This window comes from Salvelinus fontinalis, chromosome 11 (genome assembly GCF_029448725.1).
Source record: "Salvelinus fontinalis isolate EN_2023a chromosome 11, ASM2944872v1, whole genome shotgun sequence".
Lineage (NCBI taxonomy): Eukaryota > Metazoa > Chordata > Actinopteri > Salmoniformes > Salmonidae > Salvelinus > Salvelinus fontinalis.
Window position 1 is genome coordinate 34,519,960 of NC_074675.1, and position 21,857 is coordinate 34,541,816.

Genomic DNA, 21,857 nt, shown 5'->3' on the forward strand with positions numbered 1-21,857 from the left:
GCATTTCCAGGCAAGATATAGTGAACTTGGCCTCCTGAGTTAAATGGGACCGGGAGTCCCATAGAGTGGCCCGCAATTGGCCCAGCGTCGTCTGGGTTTGGGGAGGGTTTGGCTGGGGGGCTTTACTTGGCTCAACCGCGCTCTAGCGACTCCTTGTGGCAGAACAGGCGCCTGCAGACTGACTTCGGTCATCAGTTGAACTGTGTTTTCTTCCAACACATTGGTGCGGCTGGCTTCCGGGTAAAGCAGGCAGGTGTTAAGAAGCGAGGTTTGGCGGGTCATGATTCAGAGGACGCATGACTCGACCTTCGCCACTCCCGAGCCCGTTGGGGAGTTGCAGCGATGAGACAAGTTTGCAAATGGATATCACGAAATTGTGGAGAAAAAGGGGGTCAAATCCATAAAATGAGCTAATGCTAATTGATCATTGGATATGTTTAGTCCTGGCAGTCTGTTCGTCTTCCTTCCAGACCACCACATCCTTCCTAATCAAACACATCCAATCCTTTCTCCAAGGCCTTACAAACCCCAACTTCTGATCACCATCCAAATCCTCTCTCCCATGTGCCTTTTTGTGCGTTCCGGTGTTCAACTGTGTGTGTAATAAATACCCCTAAACCTGGATTCCTCATCTCCATCATTGCATTCTGACCGATGCGGTACAGTCAGGAACACACAGATGTGGAGAGAGAGAAATGAAACAGCGAGAGATTGAAAGAGAGAAGAGAGAACATGAATGAGAGCGAGGGGAAGAGAGGGAAGGAAAAAGGAGGGGAATGCAACCTGACGACGCATTGGCAGTAAGTAAGCGTTCTTTCATTCATTCAGTTATTCATTCATCTGTTCATTCAGTTAAGGAAGAAGGGAAGGCTTAACCTACAGAGATAAATCTAAATCTACATCCACAATGGCACCCTATTCACTATATAGCGCCCTATGGTCTGGTCAAAAGTAGTGCACTGTATAGGGAATACGGTGCCATTTGGGACGCAGCCATAATCTAAGCTGCCAATCTAAACCAGGGTAACTGATCACACAGAAGGGCAGTCATGGGTTAGTATGAGGCAGAGAGAGAGAGAGAGAGAGAGAGAGAGAGAGAGAGAGAGAGAGAGAGAGAGAGAGAGAGAGAGAGAGAGAGGAGGGGTGTGAGAGAAAGGATGAGGGAAAGAGAGCGAGAGAGAGGAACACATAACCAGCATATTTGGTATAAACAGAGAGGGGAACAGAATGGATTACTGTAAAGATGGCAGCAAGGTCCCCTCACATCGACCTCCTCTCTCAAACACACACACACACCATCACATAAAAACACGACAGCGGCGTCTTTCATCACATAAACAGAGATTGTCACCCCTTGTCCTCCTCAATCCCCAACCTACACCCTCCACCCCACACACACACAGACTCCCAACACACGCACACACTCCCGACACACACACACTCCCGACATACACACACACACACACCCAGGGTTAGTTACTGTACCTTGCAGCAGGCTCTGCAGGTTAAGCTGAGCCTCCTGATGGAGCTCCTGAACACAGTCCGGCCTGCTCCACGAGCCAAACACATTCACGCTCTGTTGCCATGGAGACCGGAAGTGGGCCGATGTCGCCGTCGACGACGAAGCCGCACTACGCTTCGACTCCGCGTCCAAGTTGGTGTTGACTGGAGAGAGGGATGGAGAGAAGAGAGTGGTAGAGAGGGGAGGAGAGAAGGAGGGATAGTAGATGGATAAAGAGGGTGGAGAAAGGAGTGGGAGAGGGAGGGTGGAGAGATGGAGGGAGGAAAGGGGATACAGTGGCAGTGAGAGAGAGAGGAGAGAGAGAGAGAGAGGTAGAGCAAGAGAACAGCGAGAGAGAGAGAGAGGAGGGAGGTGGAGATACAGACAGAGATGGAGAGAGCGAGAGAAGAGAAGGCAGAGGGAAGGAGAGATACAGAGATTGAGATGCAAATACAGAGGGAGTGATGCAGAGAGAGGGAGGGGGAGGAGGGACATAGAGAGAGAGGGGGGGGGGGGGGGGGGGGCGATAGATCATACGTAAATACAAATTGATGACATTTGCATAACTAATACCCAGAGACTTGTGTTACATAATAGCTGGGTGTGAAGGGAGGGATTGTTATTAGAGAAAGGAAAGGAAGGTGTGTGTGTGTGTGTGTGTGTGTGTGTGTGTGTTGCAACAAGATATCACAGTCTGACTTCATCTCGGTACGTCCAGGGACAAAGGTATTTGTAAACTGACTTGATCGCCTCACTTTCTGTGACAAATGTGTTAAATGTAGGCACACAGAAATGACTCTAGGGTTAAATTTAGGCATGTATTTAGACTGGTGTTCAGTTAAAGGGATACTTTGAGATTTTGGCAATGAAGCCCTTTAACTCATGGATGCCATTTATGACTCTGGGGAGGGAGATAAAGGGCTTAGTTGGCAAAATCCTGAAGTATCCCTTTAAGGGTTAAGGTTTGGATAGGGTTAAAAATTAAAGGCATTGATTCCAACTGGGCTTGATATCATTGTGGTTTGATGGCGGAGTGGACTAAGCTGCAAGTGCCAGCTCTGTAGACTGTGGGTTCAATCCCAGGGAGGGGCACACCTTTTTTATGTTTGTTTTTGCCCCTAGTAACCGGTTTTGACAGTGTCTCCCAACATCATGGGGACCTGTACAAACGTCAAATTTCGCCTTGGAACTACAGTTATCCCTCTGGTGTATGTGTGTGTGTGTGTTGTCAGGAAGAGTAGGGGAGGGAGAGAGCAGGCTCCCACACAGCTGAATAATAAAACAGTTAGATAATCATGATAACAAAAATAATCACTGAAATCAGCATAATCAGCATAAACAGAACAACAATTCATAAATCCAGAACAAATCATAACAACCAATCCGAGCGAGGGAGAGAAATCAGAAGCGGTGCGATCTGCAAAGAAACAGAGAGAGACGCAAAGAGAGGGAGAAGAGAGACAAGGGAAAGACGGGATAAGAGGGGGAGAGAAAGAGAGAGGGAGAGAGAGAGAGAGACAGAAAGAGATATTGAGAAAGAGAGAGAATGAGAAGACAGAGAGAGAGGAGAGGGAGAGAGAGAGTGGTACAGAGAGAGAGAGAGAGAGAGTGGTACAGAGAGAGAGAGAGAGAGAGAGAGAGAGAGAGAGAGAGAGAGAGAGAGAGAGACATAGAGGGGACGTAACGGTAGCTCCGGTACAGGGAAAACCTCTTATCTCCCGTAAGGTTATCAGAGTCTACTTAATTACCAGCTCAGCAGCAGTTCCTCTACACTGGAATTAATGTGCTCTTCCTCCTCTCCTCTCCCTCATCTTCTCTCCTCCTTTCCTCTCCTTTTCTCTTATGTAACCACAGTGTTTTAGAGGAGGATCGAAGAGATGGAGAGATAACAGAAAATAAGAAGAAAAAGACAGCTGTCTATGCATCGCTGGTCACTGAAGGGTGTGTGTGTGTGTGTGTGTGTGTGTGTGTGTGTGTGTGTGTGTGTGTGTGTGTGTGTGTGTGTGTGTGTGTGTGTGTGTGTGTGTGTGTGAGTGTGTGTAAGAGAGAGAGAGAAAGTTAGAGCTCAACCTCCGTTGACCTCTAATACAGAGGTCAGGGTCCTTACAGACCACCACATTTCTTTAGGGCAGATATGAGTGGCCAGCAGCCATCTTAACTATTGGCAAAGGGGACTTGCCAGCGCCTGTGCCCTGGGCAGTAGAATTAAGTAGTAGAAGTCACCTTTAAACACTGATCTGAGATGAGTTTAAGAGTTATATCCCTAATGGTTGAAGATCGAATCCATGTTTTTATTTTGTTGATGAAATGGATGTGAGGAGTGTCTGGCACTGATTGGACAAAACATTAAGAACACCTGCTCTTTCCATAACATAGACTGACCTACAACATTCCCTATACGCTGTGCACGTGCGCACGCATGCAGCTCCACGGGACTGCCGCACAGTAGAAATATCAGCCTGCGCAGAGACGCACGAGATTGAACTTCACTCAACTTTCTAGAGTTTTCCCCATTAGTTACCACTATCAACGTTTCCCTTTACTGTGGGAATTGGGATCGAATTAACACGTGTGCAATTAGCCACTTTCAATGCAACGTACTGAAACAAAATAAACTATGCAAAACTAAGTATGCAAGAGATTTTGTTGTAGGCAGAAAACATCGGAGTATGATTCTATTGCATTGACAGGCATCTGACTCAGGCCCGTACTATACACAGACAGGTGTGCCATAACCAATCAGAGCTGCAGCAGTCCTATATGCAAATAGACCATTGCCATATAGGGATATGTGCTATTCACTTTGAACTGGACTGTGTTTACAGCATGAGCAGTCCTGAGTAGATGCGCTTGTTTTGAGATCAAAGCGAGAGCTACATGTAGCGACGTGTGCACATTTGTACATTCATTCATATCCTTTGCTGGTTAGTGTATTATTAGCCCAGTTATAGATCATTTGTAGTCAGCAGTGGGGGAGGGATTGCTTTCTACAAGAGGACAAAACGTGTGCATTTCTAGACATCTTTGAAAAGCGAGTCAGGTAAATAGCTTCTTTTTTTTACAGAGCTTTTTTTGTCTTAAAAGGGCAGTGTTGTATTTTGAGACAGGCTTGAATGAGCTAAGTAGCCTATAGGCAGGGCGTAAATATATTTCCATGTTAAAATGTTATGGGATGCATTTTCTCCATTGTTTTTGATGGTAGGCCACTCTGGTAGTCCTACATTATGATCAGATAGCCACAGTAGAATACTTGACTGCTGCTAAAACTAACTTAAAGTGGGTACAGCCTCAGTGTTCACAGTAAGCACGTGCTGGAAGTTGCACAGAATTTTCACAACGTTTGAGTTCAACAGACCTGAAATTAGCTCAGTGCCGGAAAAGAAAATTGAGGGAACATTGCTGACCAGGTGAAAGCTACAGTATGATCCCTTATCGGTGTGACTTGTTAAATCTACTTCAATCAGTGTGGATGAAGTGGAGGAGACAGGTTAAAGAAGGATGTTTAAGCCTTGAGACAATTGTGACATGGATTGTGCATGTGTGCCATTTAGAGGGTGACTGGGCAGGACAAAATATTAAGTGCCTTTGAATGGGTATGGTAGTAGATGCCAGGCACACTGGCTTGAGGGTATCAAGCATTTCAACACCGCTGAGTTTTTCACGCTCAACAGTGTCCCATGTGTATCAACAATGGTCCGCCACTCAAAGGACATCCAGCCAACTTGACACAACGGTGGGAAGCGTTGGAGTCAACATGGGCCTGCATCCCTGTGGAACGCTTTCGACACCTTGTAAAGTCCATGTCCCAACGAATTGAGGCTGTGTTCTGAGGGCTAGGTGCACGAAGTTGACTGTGCCTTTAAACAGCTTGAAGAAAAAAAATCTCTCTCTCTCTCTCTCTCTCTTCTCTCCTCTCTCTCTCTCTCTCTCTCCTCTCTCTCTCCTCCTCTCTGTCTCTCTCTCTTCTCCTCTCTCTCTGTCTCTCTCTCTCTCTCTCTCTCTCTCTCTCTCTCTCTCTCTCTCTCTCTCTCTCTCTCTCTCTCTCTCTCTCTCTCTCTCTCTCTCTCCTCTCTCTCTCTCTCTCTCTCTCTCTCTCTCTCTCTCTCTCTCTCTCTCTCTCTCTCTCTCTCTCTCTCTCTCTCTCTCTCTCTCTCTCTCTCTCTCTCTCTCTCTCTCTCTCGTTGGAGACAGGTGTGCTGAGTCAGAGCAGATCCCCACCAGCTGCAACCTGTTCCATAATCAAGACAACTCCAAGTACTCAGTCCTACCACTTCCACTCTGCCAGATCGTAATCTCCATTCAGTCAGTCATGCTACAATGTGTCCTACAATCCTACAATGTGATTTTCTGGATTTTTTTTCTCATTTTGTCTGTCATAGTTGAAGTGTACCTATGATGAAAATTACAGGCCTCTCTAATCTTTTTAAGTGGGAGATCTTGCACAATTGGTGGCTGACTAAATACTTTTTTGCCCCACTGTAACCTGAAAGTCCGCTCAGCATAGAAGAAGCCACTGCTCCAAAACCACCATAAAAAAGCCAGACTATGGTTTGCAACTGCACATGGGGAGAAAGATCGTACTTTTTGGAGAAATGTCCTCTGGTCTGATGAAACAAAAATATAACTGTTTGGCCATAATGACCATCGTTATGTTTGGAGGAAAAATGGAAAGGCCTGCAAGCCGAAGAACACCATCCCAACCGTGAAGCATGGGGGTGGCAGCATCATGTTGTGGGGGTTATTTGCTGCAGGAGGGACTGGTGCACTTCACAAAATAGATGGTATCATTCTGGAGGAAAAGTTGGTGGATATTTTGAAGCGACATCTCAAGACATCAGTCAGGAAGTTAAAGCTTGGTTGCAAATGGGTCTTCCAAATGGACAATGAGCCCAAGCATACTTCCAAAGTTGTGGTAAAATGGGTTATGGACAACAAAGTCAAGGTATTGGAGTGGCCATCACAAAGCCCTGACCTCAATCCTATAGAACATTTGTGGGCAGAACTAAAAAAAAGCGTGCGCGAGCAAGGAGGCCTACAAACCTGACTCAGTTGCACCAGCTCTGTCAGGAGGAATGGGCCAAAATTCACCCAACTTATTGTGGGAAGCTTGTGGAAGGCTACCCAAAACATTTGACCCAAGTTAAACAATTTAAAGGCAATGCTACCAAATACTAATTGAGTGTATGTAAACTTCTGACCCACTGAGAATGTGATGAAAGAAATAAAAGCTGAAATAAATCATTCTCTCTACTATTATTCTGACATTTCACATTCTTAAAATGAAGTGGTGATGCTAACTGACCTAAGACATGGAAGTTTTACTAGGATTAAATGTCAGGAATTGTGAAAAACTGAGTTTAAATGTATTTGGCAAAGGTGTACGTAAACTTCCAACTGTATGTCCGAGGGGGGACAAAACTGTGTACGTTGTTTGCAGTAACTTCTTTGTTGTTGCAATATCCCAAACAGACATGGAAGTTTCACCAATTAAGTATTCCAGCTTTAAGGTTAGGCTTTGGGGAGGGTAAGCTGATCCTAGAATCTCTGCATACGGGTGACTTCTACCCTGATATTCCCTCCAAACCCAGCTTCTCACTATTGTCTCATTAAATACTAAAGGGGAGAGACGACAAAAATAACGTGGCAGAAAGAGCTTACACCATAGTGACACTTTCATAAGACCCACTCAGACACACACAGAGACAGAGAGAGACAGAGAGACAGAGAGACAGAGAGACGGAGAGACAAAGAGAGGGAGAGAGAGAGAGAGAGGGAGAGAGAGAGAGACGGAGAGACAGAGAGACAAAGAGAGAGACAGAGACAAAGAGAGAGAGAGAGAGAGAGAGACAGAGACAGACCACGCGAGAGAGAGACAGAGACAGATCACGAGAGAGAGCGCGAGAGAGAGAGAGAGCGAGAGAGAGAGCGCGCGCAAGAGACATAGGGAAAGATGCAGTCACATATGCAGAGAGGACACACAGACAAGTACACGTACACACACAAAATAATATAAGCACAAACACATTTTAGTGATGTGTTGCTGTTTCTATTTCGTTTGGTTCTCTATGACTAATGTATGCCCCTCGGAGTGTGTTATTTACGGATTAGTCTTACAGTCTTATATGAAACTGTTAAAGTTGTGCATACATCTATTACCAATCACAACAGTCTCAGCTCACACTGGAAGCCAATACGACCTTGAGGAGACTTTAGTTCTGACACAGAAATACTACAAAACAAGGTTTGAATCACACAGTGACTCTTAAAAAATGTGTGCTTTAAAAAAACAGGAAAGCCAGTTAAGAACAAATTCTTATTTACAATGACAGCCTACCAGAAGGCAAAAGGCCCCCTGCGAGGACGGGGGCTGGGATAAAAAATGTAAAAAATATAGGACAAAACACACGTCACGACAAGAGAGACACCACAACACTACATAAAGAGAGACCTAAGACAACAACATAGCATGGCAGCAACACATGAAAACACAGCATGGTAGCAACACAACATGACAACAACATGGTAGCAACACAACATGGCAGCAGCACAACATGGTACAAACATTATTGGTCACAGACAACAGCACCAGGGGCAAGAAGGTAGAGACAACAATACATCACACGAAGCAGCCACAACTGTCAGTAAGAGTGTCCATGATTGAGTCTTTTAATTAATAAAGAGATGGAGATAAAACAGTCAAGTTTGAGTGTTTTTTGCAGCTCGTTCCAGTCGCTAGCTGCAGCGAACTGAAAAGAGGAGCGACCCAGGGATATGTGTGCTTTGGGGACCTTTAACAGAATGTGACCGGCAGAACAGGTGTTGTATGTGGAGGATGAGGGCTGCAGTAGATATCTCAGATATGGGGGAGTGAGGCCTAAGAGGGTTTTATAAATAAGCATCAAACAGTGGGTCTTCCGACGGGTATACAGAGGTGACCAGTTTACAGAGGAATATAGAGTGCAGTGATGTGTCCTATAAGGAGCATCGGTGGCAAATCTGATGGCCGAATGGTAAAGAACATCTAGCCTCTCGGCAGCACTCTTACCTGCCGATCTATAAATTATGTCTCCGTAATCTAGCATGGGTAAGATGGTCATCTGAATCAGTGTTAGTTTGGCAGCGGTGGTGAAAGAGGAGCGATTACGATAGAGGAAACCAAGTCTAGATTTAACCTTAGCCTGCAGCTTTGATATGTGCTGAGAGAAGAACAGTGTACAGTCTAGCCATACTCCCAAGTACTCTCAAGCTCTAAACCCTCAGAGGGAGTAATCACACCGGTGGGGAGAGGGGCATTCTTCTTACCAAACCACATAACCTTTGTTTTGGAAGTGTTCAGAACAAGGTTAAGGGCAGAGAAAGCTTGTTGGACACTAAGAAAGCTTTGTGGTAGAGCGTTTAACACAAAATCCGGGGAGGAGCCAGCTGAGCATAAGTGTATCATCTGCATATAAAAGGATGAGAGAGCTTCCTACTGCTTGAGCTATATTGTTGATGTAATTTGAGAAGAGAGTGGGGCTAGGATTGAGCCATGGGGTACTCTCTTGGTGACAGGCAGTGGCTGAGACAGCAGATGTTCTGAGTTTATACACTGCACTCTTTGAGAGAGGTAGTTATCAAACCAGGCCAATACCCACAAGGTATGCCTCCAAACACCCAGAAAAGGCTACTCTCCTTGATTTTATCCTTACAAATAATCCTGATAGGTATCAGTCTGGCGTTTTCTGTAATGAAATGAGTGATCACTGTTTTACAGCCTGTGTTTGTAATGGCTGCTCAGTGAAACGACCTGTCCTGAATTGTCATAGACGTCATAGAGTTACTCCACCTCAAGAATTCCATTTGGCAAATCGCTCGGCACACGCATACTCATTAAAATTAGAAATAAGTGCACTCAGGCTATCCGGAAGGCCAAAATATTTAAAGGGAGCTGATCCTAATTGTTAAAGGCCAATTTAGATTTTGCCCTGTTTATTAAAAGTGTTGAAAAACTTGTCAATAATCAGCTGACTGGTTTTCTTGATGTCTATAGTATTCTCTCAGGTATGCAATCTGGTTTCTGCTCAGGCTATGGATGTGTCAATGCAACCTTAACCTCTCTGGGATATGTGGGACGGTAGCGTCCCACCTGACCAACATCCAGTGAAAATGCAGAGCGCCAAATTCAAATAAATAACTTTTTTTTTTTAACTTTCATGAAATCACACATTCAATATACCAAATTAAAGCTACACTTGTTGTGAATCCAGCCAACGTGTCAGATTTCAAAAAGGCTTTACGGCGAAAGCAAACAATGCTATTATCTGAGGATAGCACTCCAGCAAACAAACAATCATCTTTCAACCCTCCAGGCGCGACACAAAATGCAGAAATAAAATATATAATTCAGGCCTTACCTTTGACGAGCTTCTTCTGTTGGCACTCCAATATATCCCATAAACATCACAAATGGTCCTTTTGTTCGATTAATTCCGTCGATATATATCCAAAATGTCCATTTACTTGGCAATTTGATCCAGCAAAACACTGGTTCCAACTCGCACAAAATGACTACAACATTTCTCATAAGTTACCTGTAAGCTTTGTCCAAACATTTCAAAGTCCTTTCCTTTAGGTATTTACTGTACATACTGTCTTCAATACCAGAGGAAAAAAATGTGGAGTGCGCTTTTCAGGTCACGCGCCTCTATCAAAGAGTACACTTCCTTCTACTCTCATTCTGAACAGTGCTACTTCTTAATTTCTCAAAGGAAAAACCTCAACCAATTTCTAAAGACTGTTGACATCCAGTGGAAGCGATAGGAACTGCAAGAAAGTCGCTTAGAAATCTGTATTCCCAATGAAACCCCATTGAAAAGAGAGTGACCTCAAAAAAAAGAATCTGAATAGTTTGTCCTTTGGGTTTCGCCTGCCAAATAAGTTCTGTTATAGTCACAGACATAATTTAAAAAGTTTTAGAAACTTCAGAGTGTGTTCTATCCAGATCTACTAATAATATGCATATCTTAGCTTCTGGGCCTGAGTAGCAGGCAGTTTACTTTAGACACGCTTTTCATCCGGACGTCAAAATACCGCCCCCTATCCCAATCATTTTTCAACCACTCCACAAATTTCTTGTTAGCAAACTATAGTTTTAGCAAGTGTGCATGACACAAGTAATTTTTCCAACAATTGTTTACAGACAGATTATTTCACTTACAATTCACTGTATCACAATTCCAGTGGGTCAGAAGTTTACATACACTAAGTTGACTGTGCCTTTAAACAACTTGGAAAACAACTTGGAAAAAGCTTTAGAAGCTTCTGATAGGCTAATTGACATCATTTGAGTCAATTGGAGGTGTACCTGTGGATGTATTTCAAGGCCTACCTTCAAACTTAGTGCCTCTCTACTTGACATCATGGGAAAATCTAAAGAAATCAGCCAAGACCTCAGAAAAAAATTGTAGACGTCCACAAGTCTGGTTCATCCTTGGGAGCATTTCCAAAAAGCCTGAAGGTACCACATTCATCTGTACAAACAATAGTACGCAAGTATTAACACCAGTATTGACACAGCCGTCACAACTCTCAGGAAGGAGGCGCGTTCTGTCTCCTAGAGATGAACATACTTGTGTGAAAAGAGCAAATCAATCCCAGAACATCAGCAAAGGACCTTGTGAAGTTGCTGGAGGAAACCGGTACAAAAGTATCTATATCCACAGTAAAACGAGACCTATATCGACATAACCTGAAAGGCCGCTCAGCAAAGAAGCCACTGCTCCAAAACCGCCATAAAAAATCCAAACTACGGTTTGCAACTGCACATGGGCACAAAGATCCTACTTTTTGGAGAAATGTCCTCTGGTCAGATGAAACAAAAATAGAACTGTTTGGCCATAACATCGTTATGTTTGGAGGAAAAAGGGGGAAGCTTGCAAGCCGAAGAACACCATCCCAACCATGAAGCACGGGGGTGGCAGTATCATGTTGTGGGGATGCTTTGCTGCAGGAGGGACTGGTGCACTTCACAAAATAGATGGCATCATGAGGATGGAAAAGTATCTGGATAGATTGAAGCAACATCTCAAGACATCAGTCAGGAAGGTAAAGCTTGGTTGCAAATGGGTCTTCCAAATGGACAATGACCCCAAGCATACTTCCAAAGTTATGGCAAAATGGCTTAAGGACAACAAAGTCAAGGTATTGGAGTGGCCATCACAAAGCCCTGACCTCAATCCCATAGAACATTTTTGGGCAGAACTGAAAGAGCAGGAGGCCTACAAACCTGACTTAGTTACACCAGCTCTGTCAGGAGGAATGGGACAAAATTCACCCAACTTATTGTGGGAAGCTTGTGGAAGGCTACCCAAAACATTTGACCCAAGTTAAACAATTTAAAGGCATTGCTACCAAATACTAATTTAGTGTATGTGTCACGCCCTGACTTTAGAGAGCCTTTTTATTCTCTATTTGGGTTAGATCAGGGTGCGACTAGGGTGGGTACTCTAGTTTTTGTATTTCTATGTTGGCCTGGTATGGTTCCCAATCAGAGGCAGCTGTCTATTGTTGTCTCCGATTGGGGATCATATTTAGGCAGCCTTTTCCCCACTGTGGTTGTGGGATCTTGTCTATGTTTATGTATTGTTGCTTGTGAGCACTGCATAGCTTCACATTCGTTTTGCTCTTTATTGTTTTCTGTGCGTTTCACTCGAATAAAGATGAAACCATTCCACGCTGCACCTTGGTCCGATTCATACAACAACGATCGGGACAGTATGTAAACTTCTGACCCACTGGGAATGTGATGAAAGAAATAAAAGCTGAAAATAAACCATTCTCTCTATTATTCTGACATTTCACATTCTTAAAATAAAGTGGTGATGCTAACTGACCTAAGACAGGGAACTTTTACTTGGATTAAATGTCAGGAATTGTGAAAAACTGAGTTTAAATGTATTTGGCTAAGGTGTACAGTATGTTAACTTCCGACTTCAACTGTATAATCAGCAGTAATACAATCAGGGCACGGAAGAGGACAGGGAGAGCTCTGCAGTGTTGATTAATAACATTTGAATGCGCTTTAGATGGCAACAAGATCATATTGTACAGCAATTTCATCAGGTAACATGAATATAAAGCTGGTGAGAGGTGGTTAGAATAGGATGGGAGGCCAAGAGTCCGCGTAACAAATAGAGTCAGAGTCACGTGTGTGGAAACATACAATTTGGGTAAACAAGCAAGTTCATAGTCTACAAAGCACACAGGAGCCATGAGGCAAATTGCATAAAACACACGCAAAAAATATCACAAATTGGGGCTAACCATTGTAAGTTCAGAGTCACTCGCCTCAACAGTGCGTGGGTGCTGGAGGCGAGCGAAAGATCGGGAGAGAGGGGGGGGGGGTGTGGCGGGGGTACCTATACCAGACAGGGGTAGACAGGCCAGAGCAGACTGTGAACAGATCGCCAGGTGGAATCCAAGCAACAGCGCAGCAGGAAACAGAAGTAGGTGTCACACCCACTTGGGAGAAACTTATGGGGATCCCAATACTGAGTGTGTTACTGCAGTACCGAGAAGCCATTTTGTGCCAGAAAGCTTTGAGTGCAGTGAGTAAGGCTCTCTCTCCCTCCCTCTCTCTGACTGTGTCTCAATGGACACACACACACAGACATAACACACACTGTGAAGACTGAAGCGAAGCATGTGTTTCTCTACAGCCTGAGAGGCCAGGCATTCCTGCTAAAGAGACTCACTCTCGCTCTCTCTCTCTCGCTCTCTCTCTCTCTAGTGTGTGAGTACATGTGTGTGTGTGTGTGTGAAATGGAACTGTCAGGCGTGTAAATCTATGTTTCGCTTACAGGGACACACACATCTCAGTGTTCTGCTCATTAGCAAGGCAATGGAATGCCACTTCGAATGGGACGCCTGGACAGATGGGACATGGTAACTGTTGTTAATGTAGATGTTGTATTTCTAAATATTGCATTTCTAAGAGGTGTTGTGCAGGATGAGAAGGAGTGGGTAGTGCGACCGAGGGTAGTAGTAGTAGTAGTAGTAGTAGTAGTGTGTGTGTGTGTGTGTGTGTGTGTGTGTGTGTGTGTGTGTGTGTGTGTGTGTGCTTACGCATGTGTGTATTTGTTGGTTACTAAGGTGCTACGGTCTATAAAAGGTGCTGAGGTCTATTCAATGATGGTCTGACCAATTGGAATCCATGCTTCAAGATTGTTTTGATCACGCGGACTAGGATATGTTCCGGGTTGACTCTGAGGATTACATTGACGTATACACTGACACGGCGACTGTGTTCATCTGGAAGTGTATAGGGGATGCTGTTCCCACTGTGACTAATTCTACCCAAACCAAAAAACCTGTGGATAGACGGCAGCATTCGCGCAAAACTGAAAGCGTGAACCACCACATGTAACCACGGCAAGGTGACCGGGAATATGGTTGAATACAAACAGTGCAGTTATGCAATCAAACAGGAAAAACGCCAGTACAGAGTCAAAGTGGAGTCAATGGCTCAGACAGAAAGTGGCTCAGACACGAGACGTTTGTGGCAGGACTCCAGACAACCACGGATAACAAAGGGAAAACCAGTCACATCGCAGACACTGACATCCCGGACAAGCTAAACATAACACAGTGCCACCAACACGGGCTGCTTCCGAGGACTGTGGGCTCTCCTTCTCGGTGGCCGACTTGAGTAAGACATTTCAACTTTTTAACCCTCGCAAGGCTGCCGACCCACACGGCATTCCTAGCTACGTCGTCAGAGCATGCGCAGACCAACTGTCAGGAGTGTTTTTACGGGCATATTCAATCTCTCTCTATCCCAGTCTGCTGTCCCCACTTGCTTCAAGATGTCCACCGTTGTTCCTGTACCCAAGAAAGCAAAGGTAACTCAACTAAAAGACTGTCGCCCCGTAACACTCAATTCGGTCATCGTGATGTGCTTTGCGAGGCTAGTTAAGGATCATATCACCTCCACCTTACCTGACACCCTAGACCCACTTCAATTTGCATACCGCACCAATAGATCCACAGACGATGCAATCACACTGCACACTGCCCTATCCCATCTGGACAAGAGGAATACCTATGTAAGAATGCTGTTCATTGACTACAGCTCAGCCTTCAACACCATAGTACCCTTCAAGCTCATCATTAAGCTCGGGGCCCTGGGTCTGAACACCACCCTGTGCAACTGGGTCCTGGACTTTCTGACGGACCGCCGGTTGGACTTCCTGACGGACCGCCGGTTGGAAACAATAACTCCACTATGCACAAAGGTGCCCCACAAGGGTACGTGCTCAGCCACTCTTGTACTCCCTGTTCACCCATGACTGCGTCGCCACGCATGCGTCCAACTCAATCATCAAGTTTACAGATGACAACAGTAGGAGGCCTGATTATCAATAGGAAGGAGCTGATCGTGGACTTCAGGAGACAGCAGAGGGAGCATGCCCCCATCCACATCGACAGGACCACAGTGGAGAAGGTGAAAGGCTTCAAGTTTCTCTGCGAACACATCACTGACAATCTGAAATGGTCCACCCACACAGACAGTGTGGTGAAGAAGGCACAACAGCGCCTCTTCAACCTGAGGACGCTGAAGAAATTAGTCTTGGCCCCTAAGACCCTCACAAACTTTTACAGATGCACCATTGAGAGCATCATGTTGGGCTGTATCACCGCCTGGTACAGCAACTGCACCGCCCACAATTGCAGGGCTCTCCAGATGGTGGTGCGGTCTGCCCAATGCATCATCGGCGGCACACTGGCTGTACTCCAGGACACCTACAGCACCCGATGTCACAGGAAGGCCAACAATATCATCAAGGACATCAACCTCTCGAGCCACGGCCTGTTAACCCGCTATCATCCAGAAGGAGAGGTGCATCAAAGCTGGGCCCGAAAGACTGAAAAACAGCTTCTATCTCAAAGCCATCAGACTGTTAAATAGCCATCACTAGCCAGTACCTGCCTTGAACTTAGTCACTGTCACTAGCCGGCTACCACCCGGTTACTCAACCCTGCCGCCCTATGTCCTGTACATGGAATCACTGGTCACTTTAATAATGTTTACATACTGTTTTACAAATTTCATATACTGTATTCTACTCATTGCCCTCCTAATTCAACTATTGCTGGAATATATACTATTCTACAGATAAACAAAATATTCTTTCAACATACTGTCCATAATGTCTATAAAGTCTATACATCCCATCCGATATATATATATATTTATACTCCGGACTCTGACATTGCTCGTCCTAATATTTATATTTTTCTTAATTCCATTATTTTACATCTGTGTATTGTTGTGAATTGTTAGATACTACTGCACTGTTGGAGCTAGGAACACAAGCATTTCGCTACACCCGCAATAACATCTGCTAAATATGTGTATGATAATAAAATAACATTTTATTTTATGTACGTACGTGCGTGTGTGTGTTAGAAACCAGACCACGGAGTGAGAAGCAATGGAAAGTATGATCTAACACCCCCACAGTCACCCTGGTCCAAACCATTCCATGGTGTGTGTGTGTGTGTGTGTGTGTGTGTGTGTGTGTGTGTGTGTGTGTGTGTGTGTGTGTGTGTGTGTGTGTGTGTGTGTGTGTGTGTGTGTGTGTGTGTGTGTGTGTGTGTGTGTGTGTGTGTGTGTGTGTGTGTGTGTGTGCGTGTCAGTAAACCTGGTTCAAACCCCTACATGGAGATGACCATATTTATGGAATTAATAAGTGTTATCATCCCTGGCTCTATTATTCCATGGTTACCGTGACTACAGGTGAATCAGCCATGCTCCAGGCCTCAGCAGGAGAGACTAGCAACAAGCTCTCACAGTCTCACTGCAGAATGAACCATTTCTCCAAACGTCAAATTTCCAAGTTGCTCCAAACCGCAGGTTCAATCCCAGTAGGGTTGTCACGACACCAGTATCATAATGCTAGGATACCGGATTTTCCATGGCAAAAAGTAAAACACAAAGCAGACTAAACTCTTTTAAAAACATGCTGTATGTAAAACATTGTGTGCTATGGTTTGGAAAAGAAACAAATGTGATTCTGGGTGACAACATAAGGCTCATTTTCCCCAAGAAATTAAATCCACTTCATGTTTTGTTTCCTTGTCACGATACTGCTGATACTGGTATCGTGACAACCCTAAATCCCAGCTCCGGGCACTCTTTCTGAGTTTCTTATTTTTGCCCCTAGTGGAGAGTTTTGACGGAGTCTCCCCGGTGTTCTGGGGACCTGCAAAAACATAAAATTTCTACTTGAATCTGGAGTGATCTCTCGGAGATGAGACCACTCTGAGAATACACACACACAGCAGACACTATCCAAGCTGACTGGGCAACTTCGTTCAAGGTCATGATGGGTAGTGTGTGGAGGACAGTGTGTGTGTGTGTGTGTGTGTGTGTGTGTGTGTGTGTGTGTGTGTGTGTGTGTGTGTGTGTGTGTGTGTGTGTGTGTGTGTGTGTGTGTGTGTGTGTGTGTGTGTGTGTGTGTGTGTGTGTGTGTGTGTGTGTGTGTGTGTCCTTCCAGAGGAAGTCAGTAAGGCAGATTGACAGGAAGTGATCTCAGAGGTCCGCCAGGGTCAGTCGTCCCCGCCCGTCCCCTTGGTCTGTCCCCCAACTCTGCCCCCGCTACAACCCAAAGACCCCAGCAAGGAGGTCACCACACACCCGTCCTACACGAGCTCACACACACGCCCCAGTCTTGCTCTCTCATAAACTGTCATAAACCTACACACGCAGATGGCACAAACACACACACACACACACACACACACACACACACACACACACACACACACACACACAGAGAAGTCCTTCATCCTCTGACCAAATCAACTGAGCTACAGTACAACACACAGATTCTGAGTCTAAACCGATTTCTAAAGGATAGCTAGACAGTTTGTGTACTGGCTGGCATGTTGAAAGCAAAGGCGTATATACAGTAGATACACTATATACACAAATGTATGTGGACAGCCATTCAAATGAGTGGATTAGGCTATTTCAGCCACACCCGTTGCTGACGTGTATAAAATGAAGCACACTGATGGGAAATCTTAACGCTACAGCACACAATGACATTCTAGATGATTCTGTGCTTCCAACTTTGTGGCTATAGTCTGGGGAAGGCCCTTTCCTGTTTCAGCATGACAATGCCCCCGTGCACAAGAAGGTCCATACAGAAATGGTTTGTCGAGATCGGTGTGGAAGAACTTCAATGGCCTGCACAGAGCCCTGACCTCAACCCCATCGAACACCTTTGGGACGAATTGGAACGTCGACTGGCTGCCAGGCCTAATCGTCCAACATCAGTGCCTGACCTCACTAATGCTCGTGGCTGAATGGAAACAAGTCCCCGCAGCAATGTTCCAACATCTAGTGGAAAGCCTTCCCAGCAGAGTGGAGACTGTTATAGCAACAAAGGGGAGACCAACTCCATATTAATGCCCATGGTTTTGGAATGAGATGTTCGACGAGCAGGTGTGCACATACTTTTGGTCATGTAGTGTATCCATTTATTTGTTCCTCAGTAAAGGATTACTGTGGCACAAAATTCGAAGAAATATTTTAAGCCTATTTAAGAAAAATGTTACGAGGACATCTTTCCATCATGCTGTTGTGTGATTTGATGTTTCAGAAAGCATAAACAAATGGCAAATAGGTTTGTGCCACGTTTGTGAGAGCACTAGAAGAAACGCTTACGGAGAACGTACGAACGATTCATTAAGCCTGTATAATCTGTCTTTCATTAAAAGTGTGATCTGACAGACTAAAGTTGTATCCCATCTATTAGGATGTAAGTGCTTCTCGATACTCTTCTCTTGTCCCATACACGTGACCCAAATGGCACCCTATTCTTGTGCACTATAGGTCCTGCTCTAAAGTACCGCACTGCCATTTGGGACGTAGCCATTGCGATGTGAGTCAGAGAGGAGTTAGTCACTAAATGTATCACAGTATCGCAGCTGGGGACTAGGGCAACACGCAGAGGAATTATAACACACACACACACACACACACACACACACACACACACACACACACACACACACACACACACACACACACACACACACACACACACACACAGAGGAATAAGAAGACAACAGTTCTAAGGCATTAACATCTCCCATTGAGGATGTTCTTCCTGATGGGACATGAAACAACAGGGAGTGTGTCGTGTCAGAACTGGAAATCACAGCCCGAGTCCTCAAATAGCACCCTATTCCCTCCCTAGTTCGCCACTTTTGCCTCTGGGCCCTGATCAAAAGTAGTACACTTTGTAGGGAATAGGGTGCCATTTGGGAGGCAGCCCCAGTGTGGCGTGGTGTTGCGTACAGGGTAACATTTTAAGTGATGTACATGCCATGTGTGCTTAAAAGAGCATTTTCAATTAGAATGTTTTGCAGTTGACATCAGATTAATGTCATGACTAGTTACTGCAAAAGGTGCTGAGCAGAGAAGTGTAGCCAAACAAAACGAGTTCCTTAGACAACACAATGCCTGTAGGCTTACGTCATGACAGATTGACCACATTGACCTTTGAACGACTGTGAGAACATTAAAGGTTTTAATAATGGTCTGCATCAACATGACTTCTCTGACTATCTCCATCTCTACCTCTCCTTATCTTTTGCTCTCTCCTCCCCCCCCTCTCGCTCACTCTGTCTCTCTCTCTGTCCCCTTCTCTCTATTCCATTCTCTTTCTCCATCTCCCTCTATCGCTATCTATTTCTCTCTGTCCCTTTCTCACTACCTGTTTGGGGTTGTTTAGGGTACCAGTTTGGGGTCATTTGGGGCATCCGTTTGGGGTGGTTTGGGATATCTGTTTGAGGTTGTTTGGCGTTACTTTGGGGCATCTGTTTGGGGTTGTTTGGGGTCCTTTGGGGCATCTGTTTGGGGTACCTGTTTGGGGTACCTGGCAAGCCAGGCCCAGCCAATCATAATGATTTTTTTCTCCACAAAAGGCCTTTATTACAAACAGAAATACTCCTCAATAACAGGGATGTAAACAAATTTGTGCACAACATGAGAGAAATAAGCTTTTTGTGCTTATGAAAAATTTCGGGGATTTTTTATTTCAGCTGACGAAACATGGGACCAACACTTTACATGTTGCGTTTATATTTTTTGATCAGTGTAGAATACTAATTCATCATTACGTGATCTTGTGAGACATTGTTTCTGCTTTGATCTAAACTTGATTAAACGAGCACCATTCTGAGCGTCGCTCCGGCATCACTAACGTTACACTCCTGTAGCAGTAGCCTATGTGTAGGTCTGCAAGAGCAACTTCAAGAAGCTCCTCATGAAATATATTTGTCATCTTCATTTAGAAGGTTTTGGCTGCAATTCCCTTCGCCAAACACACCATCACAACAAATGTAATTCTACATTTCAAAGGAAATAACTATATCTCACGTGGGATTTGAAAATGCCGCAAACGGCGAAAAATACCAGTAACCTTCGTGTTTTAATAACGCTGAATAGCAGATCATGCCATTTGACTTCTATTAAGAACGCGCTCATGGAAAAGTGTTCAATCACATCAAGTTTAAGATCTTTGATAGGCTGATGAGGAGGTGGTTACGGGAAATAATCACTGGAACCTGGTGATGTTAGCATAGGGCTAATGTGTGACAGGTTATCTGATGGGACCAGCTACAATGTAGCATTCTATCACGCGATACCATGTCGACGATTTTAATAGGCTGATGCTAAAACTTAACCTTGAACTTAAACTGAAACTTTTTCTAATGTTTGCAAGTATGGCACCAGGGAGACCAGTCACACACGCAGAGCTACAGAACAGTTAGTACTTAAGACTCTTTTAAGACTCCATTTTGCTGTGAGTGGAAGAGTCAAAGTTAAGAGAAGATTTGTTCCCCTATTACTAGGGGAGATGATAAGACTAAACTGAGCAGCTTTTCTGTCATTGAAGCTTAAAAGTTAAGTCTAAATGGACCCGGCAACTTGGTATAGTCACATCAAACACACATACTGTGCAGACAATCACACACACACACACACACACACACACACACACACACACACACACACACACACACACACACACACACACACACACACACACACACACACACACACACACACACACACACACACACACACACACACACACACACACACACACAGAGAGAGAGAGAGAGATTACTTCCAGAGCCCATTGTATCGGCGGGAGGTTGACAGGAAGCAGTTCTCCATCCACTTCCTGTCCAGTTCCTGACCAGACAAGACTAATAAACCTAAGACGTAGATATACAATATATAGAACTCACACACCACCCTTTATTTCATCTGGAATTTCTATCACAAAAAGGTGCTTGTTGGTTAGGTATCACATGGAGAACTATTGCAAACGTTGAAAAACCTAAATTTGAATGACATTCTGAAATTCTGTTTTAACTGAATAATCTTGGGACTGATCACTGTTCTATAAATTCTAGATCTATGCTCCAAGCCAGTTGCAGACAAAAGTGAGAGCAGTCCTGTATCCTCATCCACACCCAAGTCAAATAGATAAGACACACAATTGAACTACATGAAGGGAGGCCAGGGTTGAGACACTCACTCACTCACTCACTCACTCACTCACTCACTCACTCCCATCTAATATAAACCGCAGCTCAGACACAGGACATGATGGGATAAACTGTTCTCTACAGACAACAGCCTGGAGACAATACAGTTAATAACGGAAATTATAAGATACTAAATGATTAGAGAAGAGAGGGGGAGGGAGGAAGAGAGAGAGAGAATACAGTTAATAATGGAAATTAGAAGATACAGAATTGACTCCTGAATGCCACAGCGGTCTAACCTTTACCGCTCCAGCGTTCCGCCAGCGGAACTCCTCCCACATTCCACTGAAAAGGCAGAGCGCAAAATTCAAAATATATTTTTTAGAAATATTTAACTTTCACACATTAACAAGTCCAATACAGCAAATGTAAGGTACACATCTTGTGAATCCAGCCAACATGTCCGATTTTTAAAATGTTTTACAGCGAAAACAGCACGTATATTTATGTTAGCTCACCACCAAATACAAAGAAGGACAGACATTTTTCACAGCACAGGTAGCATGCACAAAGCCAACCAAACTAACCAAGAACCAACCAAACTAACCAAGAAACAACTTCATCAGATGACAGTCTTATACCATGTTATACAATAAATCTATGTTTTGTTCGAAAAATGTGCATATTTGAAGTATAAATCAGTTTTACATTGCAGCTACCATCACAGGTACCGTCAAAAATAGCACCGAAGCAGCCAGAGTAATTATAGAGACCAACGTGGAATACCTAAATACTCATCATAAAA

The 21,857-nt window shown here is 44.5% G+C and overlaps 1 protein-coding gene across 4 annotated transcripts in view; it reads right to left on the reverse strand.

Annotated features, from left to right (window-relative positions):
- Positions 1-21,857, reverse strand: part of nhsl2 (NHS-like 2) — a 148,443-nt gene that overhangs the window by 28,713 nt on the left and 97,873 nt on the right. For all 4 annotated transcript variants that reach the window (XM_055938521.1, XM_055938522.1, XM_055938523.1 and 1 more), the window contains exon 2: positions 1,486-1,665. In XM_055938521.1, coding sequence (XP_055794496.1) covers positions 1,486-1,665 — 180 coding nt within the window. The remainder of the gene's footprint in view (positions 1-1,485; positions 1,666-21,857) is intronic.